The following is a 16,844-nucleotide window of genomic DNA, read 5'->3' as shown; positions in this document are numbered from 1 at the left end:
CGTTTCGGCACGGGGGTCAAAAACGGCGACGGGACGTTCACAGACGATCCCATTCTTTTCAAAGGCTCTTTAACCTGAACGACAGGACTTGAGTCTGTCTTTCAAACACTTTGTCAATGCAAAACTATACTATGGGTAATATAGTTCATAGAAAAAGTAACATTTTCTAAAAAGGAATAATTTGCAGGGCTCTTTGAGGTGAACGAATGATGAAGATTCGGTTCCCTTCAAAGAGCCGTAAGTCCCATCACTAACCAAAAATGTCAAGTTGAAACTACTTAGGGCCACAACTTATCATTTTTGTATTTTTTTCTTCCTAATTATAGAAAAAATAATATATTTTTTCATTTTACTTGCTAAACAAACAGCAATGTAAACAGAACATTTTAATAAAAGAAGCAAAGAAATAAGATTTCTGCAGACAAGCGATGTCCAAATCATTAGATAAAAAACAGAAGGGAGGAGGGGACAAAACCATGGCCTAAAGTTTTCATTTTTTCAGATTTTTCTTTTTTTTTCTTTGGTATTTTTTAAGCAGCAAAATCTATAAGTGGTTAACTCTTCCTTTATTTTGCTGAGTGTATTAAATGACCAAAACTGCACTTTCTGAAAAGCCACTGGATGTTTCTGGTCGCTGAAACTAAAAGTAAAAATCTGGATGACTACTTTGTGCTGCCCTTTACATTTTACATTGTAATTGTATTGTTTCTGAACAGCCTGCCATCTGTAAAATTTCACCTCTACATCAAGTGAAAGTACAAGCTATTTTAGAGCTGTGACCACGGACCGCCAGAAATTATTCTGAGGGCTGAAAATGGTCCACGGGCCTCATTTTGGACACCCCTGATTTACGTAATAAATCAAATTACATATTTAGCACCAAACTTATTTCTTTCTTTCTTTTTTTTTGAACAGGTGATATTTGAGTCTTTTTGAAAATTACTCATTATTTCCCCATGTGGTCTATCAAATAATTATAAAACTAAATTAATAACAAAATAAAAGTTCCCTATAATTGACAGAAGCTGACAGAATTTGACGCCAAAGTGTGCGGTGGGTAAGATCCAGTGTTTCTCTACTGGGCCCTGCAGAAGCTGGGTAAAGCTGCGTCACCTCAGCGCAGGATCAGCACAAAGCTTTTCATACACACAGAACAAAGGCTGAGTTTTCACTGCATATGATGCGTTCCACGTGTAGAGCTCTGGTCTCCACAGCTTCCCCACACAGGGAGACAAACATTTAAGGGTGGGGAGGAGTTGGGGGTGTTGGGGTCATATTTAGTTGGAGGAGGGGGTGGGGGGTGGGGGGGCATTGATCCAACTCCAAAAAGCAAAGTAAAGTATGAAGTATCTATGCTCACAAGTCAAACCCAATAAAATCTCTTTAGGTTTGGACTGTGTTTGTGTCAATTTGGCGTTATTAGTCTAGTTCGAAACAGTTTAAAGGGACGGCACCGCGTTGTTGTGAGCAACAGCCAGGCGGGCTGAGAGTGATTTAGTAAAGATTGTTGCTGTGTTAGGTAATGTCCAATTGTGCGTCTTCAATGACTTTAAAAACAAAACAAATCCTCCACTAGGTGTTGGACTGAGCTCAGAGTTGGTGGGTCTGGATCGCCTGCCGCTGCCAAACACTCATAAAGTCCAGCTGACACCGTCCCACGCTGGTCAAACGGCACCAAGCGATTCATTCAACTCAACCAACCGCTGCCTCACAGGGTCCTTTACTGTACGCCTTAATAGAAAAATTCATTTCTTAATTAAAAATCCCTCCTGAGTCATATCTTGACCCTAAAAATGGGAATTGAAGGACAAGGAAAGATTCACATATCTACTGCTTACAGAGCCCATTTCATACCCTGCTCAGTTTATGAAATCAGTAATTGTTTGGTTTTTTTTTTATTATTATTTACAAATGCTATTGCCTTAAACACACATTCATATTTCAATTTGCCCTGGACAGCTCCTGTAAGTGCCGTCTTCATCCGTTCGGACAAAGAGAGAGTCTTCTTTCTCCAGCAGCGTCTGTGTTTGCTGGGCAGCCGCTGCACCTCGTGGACATGATTCGGAAACCGTCAGCCCAATTCAATTTGGCTTCGTTAGAGGAGGGGACAGGGCTCTCCTTCACTGGAATTCCTGAGCTTGTTTAAAGCGGTCATCTGCTGTCAGTCTGTCAGTAGCATCTTTGTCACTCCAACTCCTGAGTGCCTCACTTGTCCTGACATAAGGGCCAGTCATTCTTCACTGAATGACTGTCCACTTCCTCCCAGGACAGATTTCACGGCACCTTGTCCCGAGCCCGACCCCTGTGGCCCCCGCCTCCCCTACCACTCCATCAATATCACCACATACATGCAAAAAAAAGCAAGCTTGAATGTAGCTGCACTAAACCTGCCTTTATAACACTCGATTAACACTCACTTAATAGGTAATAACACATATTTTTTTCAAATAAAATGCTTGTTTGTTTTTTTTTCATACTGGCACATCCTTTTCCGTCTGAACAGTTTATTTGTTGACACTTTCGAAGGAACACAAACCTGAATGTTACTGCTTACAATTTATAGAAACAGATTAGATCTGTTTGTTTTTTAAATTAACAATGTATCTTAAGCTTCTACATAAGCCCAAGTTCCAAATCAAAAGCTCGGTAAATGGTGTGGAGATTTAAATTCAGTCATACAAAATCCACAGTGACTGTGAAGCTGATAATCTTATGAATATTAATTTGGCCAGTGATCAATATCTCATATTAATTAAAATCTTAATGACATGAATTGTAAAAAGTCCAGTTCATAAAATCATTTTTGAATTTCACTAATTATAATTAGTTTAAAAAAAAAAAACTTTTTTAAATTTATGTGGTTAAAATCTAACAATTTGATAATATTTTTAGCTTTTTTGTGGATCCTAACAAATTAACACTTTTTTTTTCTTTAAAACTTCCCAATCTAATCATAAACATTAATCATCATAAACATTGTACGTTAGCTAATGCTGAAGCACATTAGTTTTTAATGCTAAAGTGCTAACTTCAGTTTTAAATATATTTGCCTTTCAAAGACAACAACCCCCAAGCGCCAATTCTAATTTTGACGTTATAATTTTCATGGTTTATGAGATATTCTACTTATGTTTACATCTTGTTCTTCTTTTATTTTGTTCCTGAATCTTTCTTGGTTGAAATAAAGTTATCGGGGGGGAAAGGGAGAGAAAACTTGAGCATAAAGATAAACTACTTGACGAATTTTTAACAGTTGATAACCAAAACTTCAACACACGTTAAACTTTTTTCAGCTGACAGTTTACAAACCTTTAGAATTTATCCTGAAAAATAATAGGAAAGTTACTTGCGCTAAAAGTTTTTAAGGTTGCCAAAAATAAGCCATCCTAATCTGCAATTAGCATGTCTAAACCGCTCTGGGAGGTGTTACTTTTTCTTACTGTACCTTTACAAAACATAAATTAATAATCACAAAGGCCTTGATGGACACCACAGTGGATGGAACTTGGGAATTGTTGCTCTAACACATTTTGTAACATATCTCCTTTAAAGTAAATCACTTTAATAATCTGTATTGAAATAATACAGAAAAATGTGCCTAAAACCGACCTGCACGAGTCACGCTGCTTCTGTTCACTTTGCAGAGTGGGGCGATCAAACCGCTGTAGGAGCAGAGTCTTGTGGCGTCGGGTTGAGCTCCAAATGCCTGCAAACACCATAAAATCACAAAGTTTGTGTCTTTTTCTGACTTCAGAAACCTGAAGAATCTGTGCTGATAACAATTCACGGTCAACCGTGCAGGATCCAGGAGACAGGAAGCGACAATACTCACCGCAACCTGAACTGTACTTCTGCTCACAATGGATGATCTTATCTCTGGTAAAAATTGTCCCCTGGGGATAAAAATAACAAAAGTTTAGATCATTCATCTAAACTTGGAGCTCGAGAGAACACAGAGTTCTCTCCAGTTCCAACTACAGCAGAAACAAAGTCCATATGAGGACAGGTAGGAAGGCGGTAGCTCTGCTTCCAGCCTCGATTTTCACAGTTCCACTTCTTTAAAACTTTTAGTTCTGAATGCAAATAAGGGCGAGTTTAAGCAAGGAGAGTCTTACTTGTAGCCAACCGCCTTCAATATGGGAATATTCAATCGTAGTAGAAATGGGGCTCTTTTCCATAATGTATTTGCTAGCTGCATTTCCATTAACCATAAAATTGTGAAAATTGAAATCACAAAAAGGAGAACACGCCAACTTTCAAAAAAACTCACATTTTCTGCAAAAAAAAAAAAACAACGTTGCTCCACTAGGACGAAGTGAGCTTTTGACCGTATCAAAATAAATGTGCTTTGCAAAGCTGCAATGGAAGCACTTTTTTCTCATCACACGAGGATGTTGCTACTGGCAGAAACAACTAAAGAGGCAGCAGGAAGTAGTAGGAGGAAGATGGTTTGTTTTTGTTTTTTTTCGGACAATGTGCAGCTGGCTCCACCCGAACTCTCACTCGCAGCATCACACAGTTCATAAAAAGTAGCTCCTCTGTAAATTCACTGACTACAATTTTCCCAAAACACCCCGTACATAGCTGCTGATGGCTAATAGACGATGAACGCTAGTACCATGGCTGAAATACAAATATATTCACATTACATCCGTCGCTTCCATGATTTTTAATGACTTATGGAGTGAACAAGCTTATTCATGTGTGATTTTAATTTAATTTCTTATTCAATGGAAACAATAGAATTGTGAAATTGTGTTTTTCAAGATCTGAAGAATATATATGAAGATTTTTACACATTTGTAATGGAAACGCAGCTAATAAGATCAACATCAACATATGTCTTTTTTGTATGTATAAAGACATACAAAAACATCTCAAGTTGGATTATGTTACAGAAATGATCAGGTACAACAGTAAGTCTGGTAAAAAAGAAATTTTATAAAAACAAAAAAAAATAATTTTTCTTTCTCGTGAGATTACATTGCGACGATAAAAGATGAATTTATTTGAATTTATTTATGAAACACATCCAGCAGCAACATGAGTCGCCTCACCTCTCTGAGTGCCGCTCACGCAGAGCGACCTGCGTCTCCAGCTGTTGCTCAGCTTGTCGCCGCCTCGTCTGCTCCGGTTGCTCTGCCCACCGAAGACCCAACTGGGCCTCGCCGCCTGCACCCGACAAAACCCAGGAAATAAAAGTGAAAAGCCTGTATTTTGCTCGCTCTTATTTATGAGACGATCTAAATTGTATGCACAGAGCAAGCTCATCATAGGAAATGCTAGTAACAGTTAGCCAGGTTTGTTCCGTTAATTTGATCATCATAAAATATCCAAATGATGCTGACGAAAGCCTCTTTGTCATTTCTCCTGCAGCTCTGTGAGGGCCTGCAGCCTTTTGTGAAACCCAATCAAAGCAACACGTAGCAGTTTGTTGCGGAGGGAAATCTGAAAGGGCTCCTGATTTACGACACGTGCTGAAATCCCATAATAAGGCCATAATTCAAAGTAAACATTTACGCTGCAGTGACAGTAAAGCCGCAGTGGATGGGTGTAAACTGATAATGAATTTTGACAGTCCGGCGCTGGAACTAATGACGCATTTATTTAAGCGATTTACTCGCTTTTGTGGAGCTGTAAAAAAAGAAAGAGGAAAAAAAAAAACCCGAAAAGAAAAGAGGAGAAAGGCTTTACAGTTTTCATGGGTTAATTGAAAGGCCCCACTAAAAATGTCAAGTGATGGATGCCTCCCTCCGGGGCAACAAAGGCCAGGAAATGGCTGTACGCAGTTCCGAAAGTTGAGAGAGAAACGCAGCATTTGCAGCCCAAATTGCTACAGATTCTTCTTTTATTTATTTATTTTTTATTTTGCAGCTGCTTTCTCTTAAAACCGGACAATTAAAGTAATTAAATAATTACCAATAACTCACTGAATGACTCAAAAATTGCCCATAAACTGTTTTATACGCACTAATTAAATCAGGGTTTTATATGAATGGTTTAAAAGCAGCTAATGATAATTTACCATCACTGTGATTCTCATTGTGTGGAGGTAATCCAAGATGAATTCGGTGATATACAGTCTGCATTAATGCTACTCTCGTCTAGCATTCACTCCCCCCAAACCAACTCCCGCCCTTCCAGCTCCCGTCCTGTCTCTCTTGTCCCTTTCCCTTCAGAAAACCCAGAGCTCCTTCCTGACCTTCTCCAACCTTCTGAATCCCTGCCAATTCCTCTGCTGGACATCAAGATCAAGACAGGGCCTGTAGGAGTCACGCCTATTTAACGGGGCTCATAGGCACATTAAGTGATCTAGTGTCTACTAAAATAACTCTGAATCAGAAAGTTAGGAGGCTTTAGCCCCCCTGGCTAACCGAGGGCAATTAAAGGGGCAGCATAATGCACTTTCCAGGCATAAGCTGCCTATCAATAGCACAATCAAGTAATTATGTTAAGGTCAGTTGTTATAAAAATGCAATAAATATTAAATATGACTTAAAAAAAATTTGCTTTTGATATTTAACGCCTTGACATTGAGTCTCTGTCTCTTTAAGAAACTCCTGTTCTTTCTGAGACCCCGCCTCCAGGAAGTCATCATAACATGACTCCTCTATTAACCTTTTAACAACATTTTCACCAGCGTTGCAGTGAGAAGTAGCTCTTATAATGAGCTCAGCAGATGTGCAGTTCTGCCATGTGCTTGCTAATTGCTGTTGGCTAGTCTGAAGGAGCTGAGGAAACCTCCCCACTCAGTCAGAAGCTTGGGAACTGCAATGCTGAGGAGGAGCGGTGTCTAATGCGTGATGGAATCAAAGCAACACTCCAGTTGTGTTTTTGAGGAGGGAATAACATTACAACTTGACATGGAGCTCAAAAACATGAATTTTACATAACGCTGCCCCTTTAAGGAATCGGTTGAAAACCGCAAAGCCTTGTCCAATTTTTTTCTTGCGATGGATCAGAATGGATCAGAAGTATTTCACATATTAAACTATTTTCCTCTGATTTGCTCTGATTTCTCAGCTTGGGTCAGAAGGTCAAATACTTAAACAACTTTCATTTTCCGTGTCGTCACCTTTCTGAAATAATGGTAATTTTTTGTCCTAAATTACTTTTGGGCAAAAATGACTTTGGCCATTATTTTAGGGAGGTGATGATATTTATAATCAAAACATTTTATTTCCCAAGTCCATTTGTCCCTATTGATCAAATGAATCAAAACGAAAAAAACATTTTTTGTTTGTTTAACAAAAAAAAAAAAGAAAAAAGAAAAAGCTTTAGGATCACCTTATAACTCCATAATTCTCTGATAGTTTAGGTAATCGTAACCCTGAATCTGACCATAGACCACTACCTCTATGAAATAACCTGCCAAATATTTGTTTGTCTTTAATGTTTTATGGTTCTTGAATCAGAATCTGTCAGGAATCAGAACTGGCAGGTCCAACCTCAGTATCTGCCAGGGAAAATGAAATTTGTGCAGTTCTACGAAACAGTAAATTGAATGGTACCATAGAGTTTTGCACATTGTAAACCTGTTGTCACTAAAAAAAAAAAGAAAAAAAGGTTAAATTAACAAAACATCCAATGTGCTTGGCATTCATACATTTTGAATATCTAAAGCAAATACAGTCACATGTCGTAAAGCCAAGTTATACTCTTTTTAGTTTCCACCTATCAGGCTCTAATAGAAATGATTTTCTCTTTATTCAACTAAATAAATGGAGAAAAAAAACAGTACACAGTAAAACTGGAAACAAAATTGCTGCTTTCAGAAGTTCAAGGAGGGAAAGTAGCAATTGATTTAATTTATTACCACCCTGAAAAATGCAGGGGTTTTGACAATTTGCTGTTCTGGAACAGAGGGAATGTTGGGTAAATCACCCAGGAGGAAAAACATCAGAAGAAGTCTTTAAGAAGAAATTGTTAGAAAACCAATTCTAGAGTCCAGCATTCAACAGTGAAAAAGATTATTCACAAGTAAAAAAAATAATTTAAGACAATTGAAGAGGCAGTATTATGCTTTTTCCAGCCATATGGAATCATGTCATGGCACACTGAAGTAACTATGTAACCTTCATTTAGTATATCAAAAATGACTTGAACATCTTAAAATTATAATTTACACATTCAAATTGGGCCTCTGTCCCTTTAAGAAACTCTTGCTCTTTCCTACGTTCCGTCTTCAGGAAGTCATCAGAACATGGCTCTTCTATTAGCCCTTTAACAACGACTTCACCAGTGTTTCACTGAGAAACAGCTCATTTAATCAGTTCAGCAGATGTTCCACCAGGTGTTTGCTAATTGCTGCTGGCTAGTCTGAAGGAGCTGAGTGGGAGGAGAGCAGCGGGGGAGTGCTGCTCTTGGAAACTGCTTCCCTGAGGAGGAACTTTGTCCTTGAAGGCAGAGCCAGGTCCAATGAGGCGTTTTGCACAGCTGAATGGTTGCCACGGGAGATTAAAAGATTTCTCAGACATGCATGAAATAATCAAAGCAACACTCCAGGTATGTTTTTGATGAGGGAATAACATCACAACATGATGTAAAGCTTGAAAAAGTCGATTTTACATAATACTGTCCCTTTAAGAGAGCCAGGAACAGAACAATCAATATCAATAGAATTTACAAAAACCCAACCATGTCATCTGGCTCAAAATAGAGGTATTTGGGTAAACTTTAATCAAGTTTGGCAGAAATCAATTGACATACCAGAACAAAGACCTCATCCTAATACCCAAGCATTTTGAAAGCAGGTGTATGATTCAGGTTTTTTTGCAGCCACAGGACCTGTAGTCATTGATTGAACCCTGAACTGCTCAGTAAACGAACATATTCCAGAGTCAAATATGAAGCTAAAGCTTAGCCAAACATTGCATAAAGTGGGAAAATAAGTCCCAAACAATGCAGTCAATCTACAACAGAATGCCTTAAAAAATTAAGGTGTAATGGGCCAAACAATGTCAGTACCTTATCCTGAGGTTTTGAAGAATATTGTTGAAAATACACTGACAATCAGCTGATCAAACATTTAAAACCAAATCTGCATTTTGTTTCATTTTCTGCCAGGCATTCTTGTTTGTTGATTCTTGTTTTTAATCCTGTTGTACTCTGAAAAACAACACAGTTATGACAAAAATAAAAATAAAAATTAACATCCACAACTAGGGGGGTGGAGTGGCTACATTCTGCTCACCAAAATCAAAATACATCACAGACTTGTTTACGAAATCTTGCCTGAGATAAACCAGGAAAGAACGACCTCCAACTACATCTAAAAATCTAAATGTGGTCCTGTCTGTACACCCCGCTTAAATTGAGACATTTCAAAGTGCATTACAAGCGGTGTTTAAAGTTTAAATGGCATGTGCAAAGTGGAAGATGAATTAGAGCATGTCTGAGACATGACTGACTTAGTGTTTTCAGTAGGATGTCTATCCATGTTAGTAGCTCAGACTGCTCCAACTGCTCTGCTCGCCTCTTAAGTGTGCCAACACTTCCTAAACAGAGAGAAGATTTTCTCCTTTGGACAGTGTATATAGGAGCTTGTGAACTGAAAGCACATGGGAGGCGGCAAATGTTATAAGATTGAGGTATTTTGGAGGATTGGAGATAAACACAGCGGTTGAGTTTCAGCTCGACTTTGTTGATGACATGAAGTGTGAAACCGAGTTAAGTGTTCAAGAGGTAGGGGTCCGCGGCTGAAATAAAAACACAGATCCGTCAGGCGCTGTGACTTGAGGACAGATGTTTGATGAAGTTGAAGTTCGACTGGAACAGAGTGGGAGTGTGTGCCTCCAGGCGACGAGTGGAAGCTGTCGGTGGAAAAGTAAGAGTGGAAATTAGCAGAAGCGCTCGGAGGCATGAAACATCTCCGTCCCACGGAGCATTCTCGCAGTGAAAGATACAAATTAAATAAAACGGGGAAATGTATAGCTCGGTTTTCTGCTCTTAAAAAAGAAGATTTCTCAAAGTCTTTGCACCGTCGTCTCTCTTGTGTCTCTCTTTGCACGTGTAAGCCGATACCCATTTCAAGTGGGTTACTCATGTCCAGCACATCCACACAACGAGCCCGGATAAAATAAACATGCCGCGTCAGATATCTCGGAAAGAATCTGTCATGGGTTTGGGGCTAATCACCTCCAGAAGGGGCTTGAGTCAAAGCCTGAAACGTTAGCCCCTGCCGGGGAGTGCTGACTGGGCCGGGCTGGGCTGAGGCTGCCGAGGCCCCGGGCACTGGGAAAGGATCCGGAGGAGGTGGGGGGGGGCCTTCCACAGGTCAGGAGAGGAGTGTAACCACGACTCGTCTATCCTTTTTGTCAACTCATGGTCATCTCTTAAATCAATCAAGTTTATTGGCATAGCACTTTTCAGCAACAAGGCATCATCATGCAGTCATCAGAAAGAAACGTTACATTCTCTCAAGTGCCAACATCAAAATCATCAATTCACATCAAGTATGTTGGTCAATGTTCCAGTGATCATGGGTCAAAGGCAACACTAAACAGGTGGGTCTTTAGTTGTGATTTAACGGAACTCAGTGTTTCGGCCATTTTGCGGATGTAGAGTGGGTCAGAACCACAAGACCTGAGTGGTCTGGAAGGTTGAGACAACAACAGCCCATTAACTTGAACTTGAGATCAAAGACTTGAGTTGACCTGGACTTGAGATCAAAGAATTGAAATCAAAGACTTGGGGCTGGACTTAGACCTGAGATCAAAAACATAAGAGTTGACTTGGACTTGCAAAAAAATCACTTGTGAACTAGCCATGAATGCCAGGTGACACGACCAGCTAATGGAGCTGTTTAAATTGATTCAACAGCTTAATATGAACTGGAAAACTCCGGTTCATCTAGATCAGTGATCCCCAACCACCGGGCCGCGGACCGGTACCGGTCCGTGGACCAATTGGTACCGGGCCGCGCAAGAAATAATTAAATATGTCCGTTCTATGTATTGAGTCTGGAGGAGCTTTTATTTTGAAAATCGTACACCGGATGCCGAGGGTTGAGTCTTGCGCCAGCTCACAACGCGCACCCCCACCCCTTTCGATCCTCACAACGCACGCAGTCTCCTCCCTCATATTGAGCTCATGTTGAGATTACGGTCTTCAAAAGTTAGGATTGGGAACTCATTGGGGATCACAAACCTGCAACAGTTGAGCCTTAAAGCTCTTTATTGTGATAAAGGTAAATAACACAGCTGATACTTGCAAAAACATTCTCTTGCTATAAACCTTCCAATTTACAACAACGTCAACTTGAAATGTACATCTTTTGTGTTGTCTTTATAGTCTATTTCATCACACTATGAATTCTTGTATGATAGACATGAATACAAATATTTAGAAGGACATAAAGCTATAACAAACTTGACTTTGGACTCTCATTGACTCAAACTTACAGTATGATTGAAATTCTTTGGCATCGCCATTGTCTTATTATGCAATTCCACTCAATTCTCATCTCCATTCGGTGCTCCAACTGGGATTTCTCCCATTCAGCTTGACTTCAGCTGACTGTGAGGTTGTACAAATACAAATGTGGAACCGAATCATTTGAAAACTTTGACCACTTTTATTATTTCTGCAACAGTGGATTCCTGCCTATTCGTGGTATAGTATTCACAGATTTTTCCGTGGAACCTAACTCCGAATTATTTGCAGATAAATTCACCTATTTGCAGATTTTTTCATAGATCATATTCTAAAGAAAAGGCAGCTTGAGAAGGAGAGATAACTAGATGCAATGCTTCTTGACAAGCTATTTTTCTGTCGTTTGCTAATCAGAGGGAACGCCATTTATTTTTCTTGCCTGTAGAAGATAGTTTCTGCTGTAGTGCTAAGGCGGTTTCCAATGTGCATATTAATGCATATGAAGGTGAATTTGGTGTTTGAGCTAATAAATAGGAAGCTGTAAGATTATTAGAGGTGCCCCAAGTATTTCTGGATTTTAGCTATTCATAAATGGTTGTGGTCCTGAACCCCTGTGAATACCAGGCGTCCACAGGAAATGCTACAAGCTCTTCTCGATAGCTGAAAAGTTTCAAAACCACCGCGCTGGAGTTTGGTTTATGCCCTGCAGGGTAATACGTGTATTGCATGTGTAATACATTACGTTGCATGCCATTACATGAAAGTACATTTTGCCATACCCTTGGGTAAAAAAAAAATCTTTGATCTGTAAAGGGCTTAGTATGGGAAAAATGGAAGACATATACGTTTTTTAACAAACATAAGAAAACACAACAAAGACTTAAAAATCTGGACTGTAACATATCTTAAGTCCTACCTCCTAAAGTTAGTCTGCCACATCGTGAAGTCCTGTTCCTCGCCTTTGCTGAGTTTATTTGGTAATTGCATCCACTGAAGGCAACACTGAAAAAGGGATCTAAGAGGAACCGAAAGAGAGCATCAAGGAGGGATATAGCAGGCTTAAAACCAGAAGCAAAAACAAGAAGAACAAGAAAGAAAAAAACAAGATGAAAGAATTGGAAAGTATTAGAGCAGAGCTCTGGTTCCACTGAGGGACATGCCATTAGCAGTTACAGCCGACATAGACCTGTGTGTTGGTGGCGCAAGATGACAAGAGAGCCGCAATTTCAGTCATGCATTTGCAATTATGATCAAAGAGCAGCCTCCCTGTACATGACCTACATGCACGATATCCGTGTCAGGAGCAGTGTGTCTCGGAGCAGAGCAGAGCAGAGGTGAGGTCAACTTTCACCGCGGCTACGCTGAGCCGTTACGACGAGGTGGACTGAAAGTCGTCACGAGACGACTCGCCAGAAGCTCTCCTGACAATTATTATTTATTTTGCTGGCTTTTAAAAAAACGGGCCAATGAGAGGCGACAGGCCCCGCTTCTGCTGCCTGTTATGGCTCATTAGTGTACATTGGCTGGAAAGGGTCACCGCTGCTGAGGCAAGACTGGGAGAAAAGCACATGAGAATGGAAAAAATAAAAAAAAATAGGCAGAGGTATTTGTGTGTGATTTTGTTTTTGTTTGTTTTAATTTAACAAAATAAGTTGTTAGGGAAGCAGATCTTCATTAAAACACAAGAGCATTTTTACAAAACAATCCAACCATCAATTTCTTCAACCAGTAAACAAAACAGGGACTACAGGTAAAGTGGTAGTTACATCCCATTGGGATTTGTCCAAGTTTTCTTGCATTAGAAATCCAAACTTCAACTTATTTGTAGTGAAAAGCAGTAGTTGTGAAGTGGAAGAAACAAACAAACTTTAGCTGCAGTTACGGTCTCTACAGTGTGTTGGGCTACACACTTACTTCCGTGTTTTTTCTGCGGTTTTTTGGTCGCCTTCATCTTCTGAGCCCTTTTCAGCATAAGAAAAGCTGTGCGGCTATTGGTAAAGCCCCTGCAGACGGCGAGACGGAGACGTTATCTAAAACTTCTGTTGTATTGAATTCACACATTATACTGATAAAGGACAATGCAACAGTGTATGAGACATAATGATGAGTTACCATTCTTGTAGAATTTTTTCTGATCTTTCAGACAGACCACTGTGAATCCAGGTTGAAGCTGGAGTCTTGCTTCTGAAAACCAGAAATTTACAATATTTAAAAAAATGTCAATATTAAAAAGAATGTATATTTTCATTATCACAAAAAAGTGAACATGTCTTTTTTGCATAAATTTTTGCTTACTTTAACACATATGGCTATCTCTAGCTTAATTGTGTCATAATGTCGAGATTTGGTAACCTAATTGACATTAGAAGTTAAAGTTTTTAGTTATTTTTTTAAAACATACACATTATGAATCAAAACTATCAGAGATGCATGAGAAACTAGTTAGGAACTGAAACTCTCAAGTTTTTCAATATGGCCAGTTGTTAGCAAGATCTGGTCGCATGCTACCAAATCATGCTAACAATATTCCTCGGAATAATAGTTAGAATTTACTACTTTCAGTAGCAAACTGAGTGTGTATAAAAGAAGTCAAAGGAGGCGCAAAAACTGTAAGCTATATTTTTTTAGATACGTCTATGTCAGGTTTTTTCAAGCTGCTACCTAATTTAAACAGAGGTTTCCACAAAGTCTAAGACTTTTTAAAACAAAGGAACATGCCAGATTCAGAAATGTTGGCATTATTTTGGAAATTTCACAGTTAGGGTAAGGTACTTTTACAGAAAATCATCCATTTCTTTCATAACAAACATATTTCCGAAATGTTAAGAAAGAATTTAACTTCACTTTGATGTGAAATCAACTATGGTTTATTTCCTATTTTAGTGGAACTGGTTTGGATCTCTGTGACAAGTTCAATGAACAAAATTTCCTGATATGGAGATTAGGCAATTCAACCCATTAGATCAATAGTAGCTGCAAAAGGGTAAAACTTTGTCAATATTCCGATAATGTCTCAATAACAGTGTTTCCATTAAATAAGAAGCATGATTAAAATCACATGTCAATCAACTTGTTCACGCGATACGTCATTGAAAAACATGCCGCACCATTATCCTCCAACTACTTCCTGTTGTCGTCTTCTTTGTGGTTTGCAGCAGTGGCAAACCACAACTTGATGCAATGTAGATAACGCGACCCGTGTGTCACAAAAAGTGTTTCCATTGCAGTTTTGTAGAAAAAAAAAAAAATAATTACGATACGGCAAAAGGCCCCACCTCACCCTAGCACCCAATTGTTTTTATCATAAAAGGATTTGGATTTTTTTTTTTCCAAATTGCCATATTTCCATTTAACAAATTTATTTTAGAAATGTACAATTGCGCAATTGTATAGTCAATGGAATGAGTCTTTGCACTTTATTACCTAGTAGAATTCCATGCTGAAACTTCTTCTTCTTCTTCTTCTTCTTCCACTTCTTCTTCTTTCTCGTCAGCCACCCAGGCCTGCGTTGGCTGAAATACAACCTGGGAGTGATATTACCAACATTACTTGAGTTTAACACATTAATAGGCGATCTTGCTGCCAGTTGTCGGTGCGGGAGCTGGGACGCCAACATGACTATGTTCTGGTAAAAAAAAAAAAAAGGATGCCAGGATAGGTTCCTGGACTGCTGGGTTCGGGGGGGCTCTCTCTTTGGGTTTTGCCTTAGAAGTTTTCATCCTTCTGGCAGTTACACACACACACACACACACACACACACACACACACACACACACACGCATTGACAAGGTTTTTACAGATCTTAACCGGAGGTCTAAATAATTGTGGAAGGTACTTTAAGCTGCTGCACTGTTGTCTTCCACTACACACAATAACAGGCAATTACTTTTAAATCAAAAGTTTGTTTTCATGTTAAATATTTAATGGATACATTTCACCGCAAGTCAGTTTTCCTACTCATGAAACTCTCAACTGTAACTCAGACGAACAGCTTAATCACTCTCCAGGTCCCGTTTTCTCTCCGTCCGAGTGCGGAATTGTTCATCATCGCCTTTTGATGTGCACCTCGGCCCAGCCTCCACAGACTGGAGCCGACCACACCGGCAGCTGCAGCACATCAGCTGGCCCGAGTGGGCTACCATGATGTACTGTGCTGAGCATGCTCCAAAGAAAAGATCCAACGAGAGGTAAGAGAAGGGGGGAGAAAAGAAAAAAACTGGACGACATTTCAGCCAGTGTGATAAATGACATCTGCTGGTGCTGAGCAACCTTCAGTCCCTCAGGGAAATAATCCTCTTTTTTAAAAGAATAAATTTAAAGATCAATCAGGGAGGGGGAGTGTAAGCTCTGAGGAAAAGGGGATGAAGAGGTGAGGTAGTGTGGGTTAAGTAAGATGTAAAAGGAACAGGTCTAAGAAAGTGGCTTTTAAATTTTCATAATATAGGCTGGTAAATCACAATTTTTTGGCCAATGACAACTGGCCATTTTCACAATTTAAGTGGATTTAAGAAAACTACAAGAGTTTACCTGTGGAGGTAAGTGTTGCTCTGTCACAGGGTGATGCATAGGAGGGGAATCCTCAGAGAAGGTCAATGTCCAGCGTTCCTCCAGTGCTGACTTTGAGCAGAAAATGGTAAACAAATATTTATGCATAATGCAGTACATAATACTAAACATAACTTGCCTATCTGTAGTGTGGGTTGTATTAATTTGGAACTTTTAAATAATTTTTTTTTCCACGGAGAAAAGCTGGTGAATCAATAGAGAACTTAAATATTTAACTCAATTTGAAAGCTTGCACTTGAATTTAATGCAGACTTTTTTTTCTTATCTACACAATTTCAGAATACACCTACAAGTTACATACAAACTGAGTAAGTATGTAGCAAAGAGAGCACTGATTGCAATTTTCTGCCCGATCACTGCTGATTCCAATTTTTTTTGTCTGAAAAGTTGCTAAACATAGCAACAAAATTGTTGAGTTGGAAATAGTGGCGTGACATGCAAAAAATTGTATGTATGTTTTCCTGCCATTTGTTCAGCTTGTTGATGGAGCTGTAGCACACAATGATTGCGTAACGTAATCAACCAGATGGTTTGAGTCCTTTGCAGCAGCCTGTGGTTTACCTCTTCATCCCGTTTGAAGCCCAAGTAATCCCAAATATGCAACTTTGTATTTTTTGGCAACTTGTTCCTAGATTTTTGGACATTTTTGATCTAAATCGGCAAATCAGTACATGCCCGTTTACATTGTTTTGTCCAAAACAAAAGAAGTCCAAACGTTACCTGCACGAATACGTCATAATTTGTTAAACTGACAAATATCAGATGGGAAAAATCTGACATATTGCCGAACCTTAGTATCGGCCATCACCAATCTCCACAATTTAAGAAAATCGGGGTCAATTAACCAGTGCACCTTTTGGTGTGAATGTGGCTGGGTTTTTAACCAGTCGTCAGACCTGAATTCT

The 16,844-nt window shown here is 39.3% G+C and overlaps 1 protein-coding gene across 4 annotated transcripts in view; it reads right to left on the bottom strand.

Moving 5' to 3' along the window:
* lrriq1 (leucine-rich repeats and IQ motif containing 1) overlaps nucleotides 1–16,844 on the bottom strand; it is a 39,390-nt gene that overhangs the window by 2,799 nt on the left and 19,747 nt on the right. For 3 of the 4 annotated variants that reach the window (XM_044125065.1, XM_044125063.1, XM_044125062.1), the window contains exons 16-23: nucleotides 15,901–15,990; nucleotides 14,797–14,897; nucleotides 13,486–13,557; nucleotides 13,288–13,376; nucleotides 12,290–12,388; nucleotides 5,058–5,172; nucleotides 3,833–3,893; nucleotides 3,610–3,706 (exon numbers count right to left, since the gene is read on the bottom strand). In XM_044125065.1, the coding sequence (XP_043981000.1) occupies nucleotides 3,610–3,706; nucleotides 3,833–3,893; nucleotides 5,058–5,172; nucleotides 12,290–12,388; nucleotides 13,288–13,376; nucleotides 13,486–13,557; nucleotides 14,797–14,897; nucleotides 15,901–15,990 (724 nt within the window). The remainder of the gene's footprint in view (nucleotides 1–3,609; nucleotides 3,707–3,832; nucleotides 3,894–5,057; nucleotides 5,173–12,289; nucleotides 12,389–13,287; nucleotides 13,377–13,485; nucleotides 13,558–14,796; nucleotides 14,898–15,900; nucleotides 15,991–16,844) is intronic. The other variant, XM_044125064.1, reaches the window with a different exon arrangement.

Source organism: Gambusia affinis, linkage group LG08, assembly GCF_019740435.1.
Source record: "Gambusia affinis linkage group LG08, SWU_Gaff_1.0, whole genome shotgun sequence".
Taxonomy (NCBI): Eukaryota; Metazoa; Chordata; class Actinopteri; order Cyprinodontiformes; family Poeciliidae; genus Gambusia; species Gambusia affinis.
Note: the sequence above shows the minus strand (reverse complement) of the source record. Positions and strands in the feature narration are given on the sequence as shown.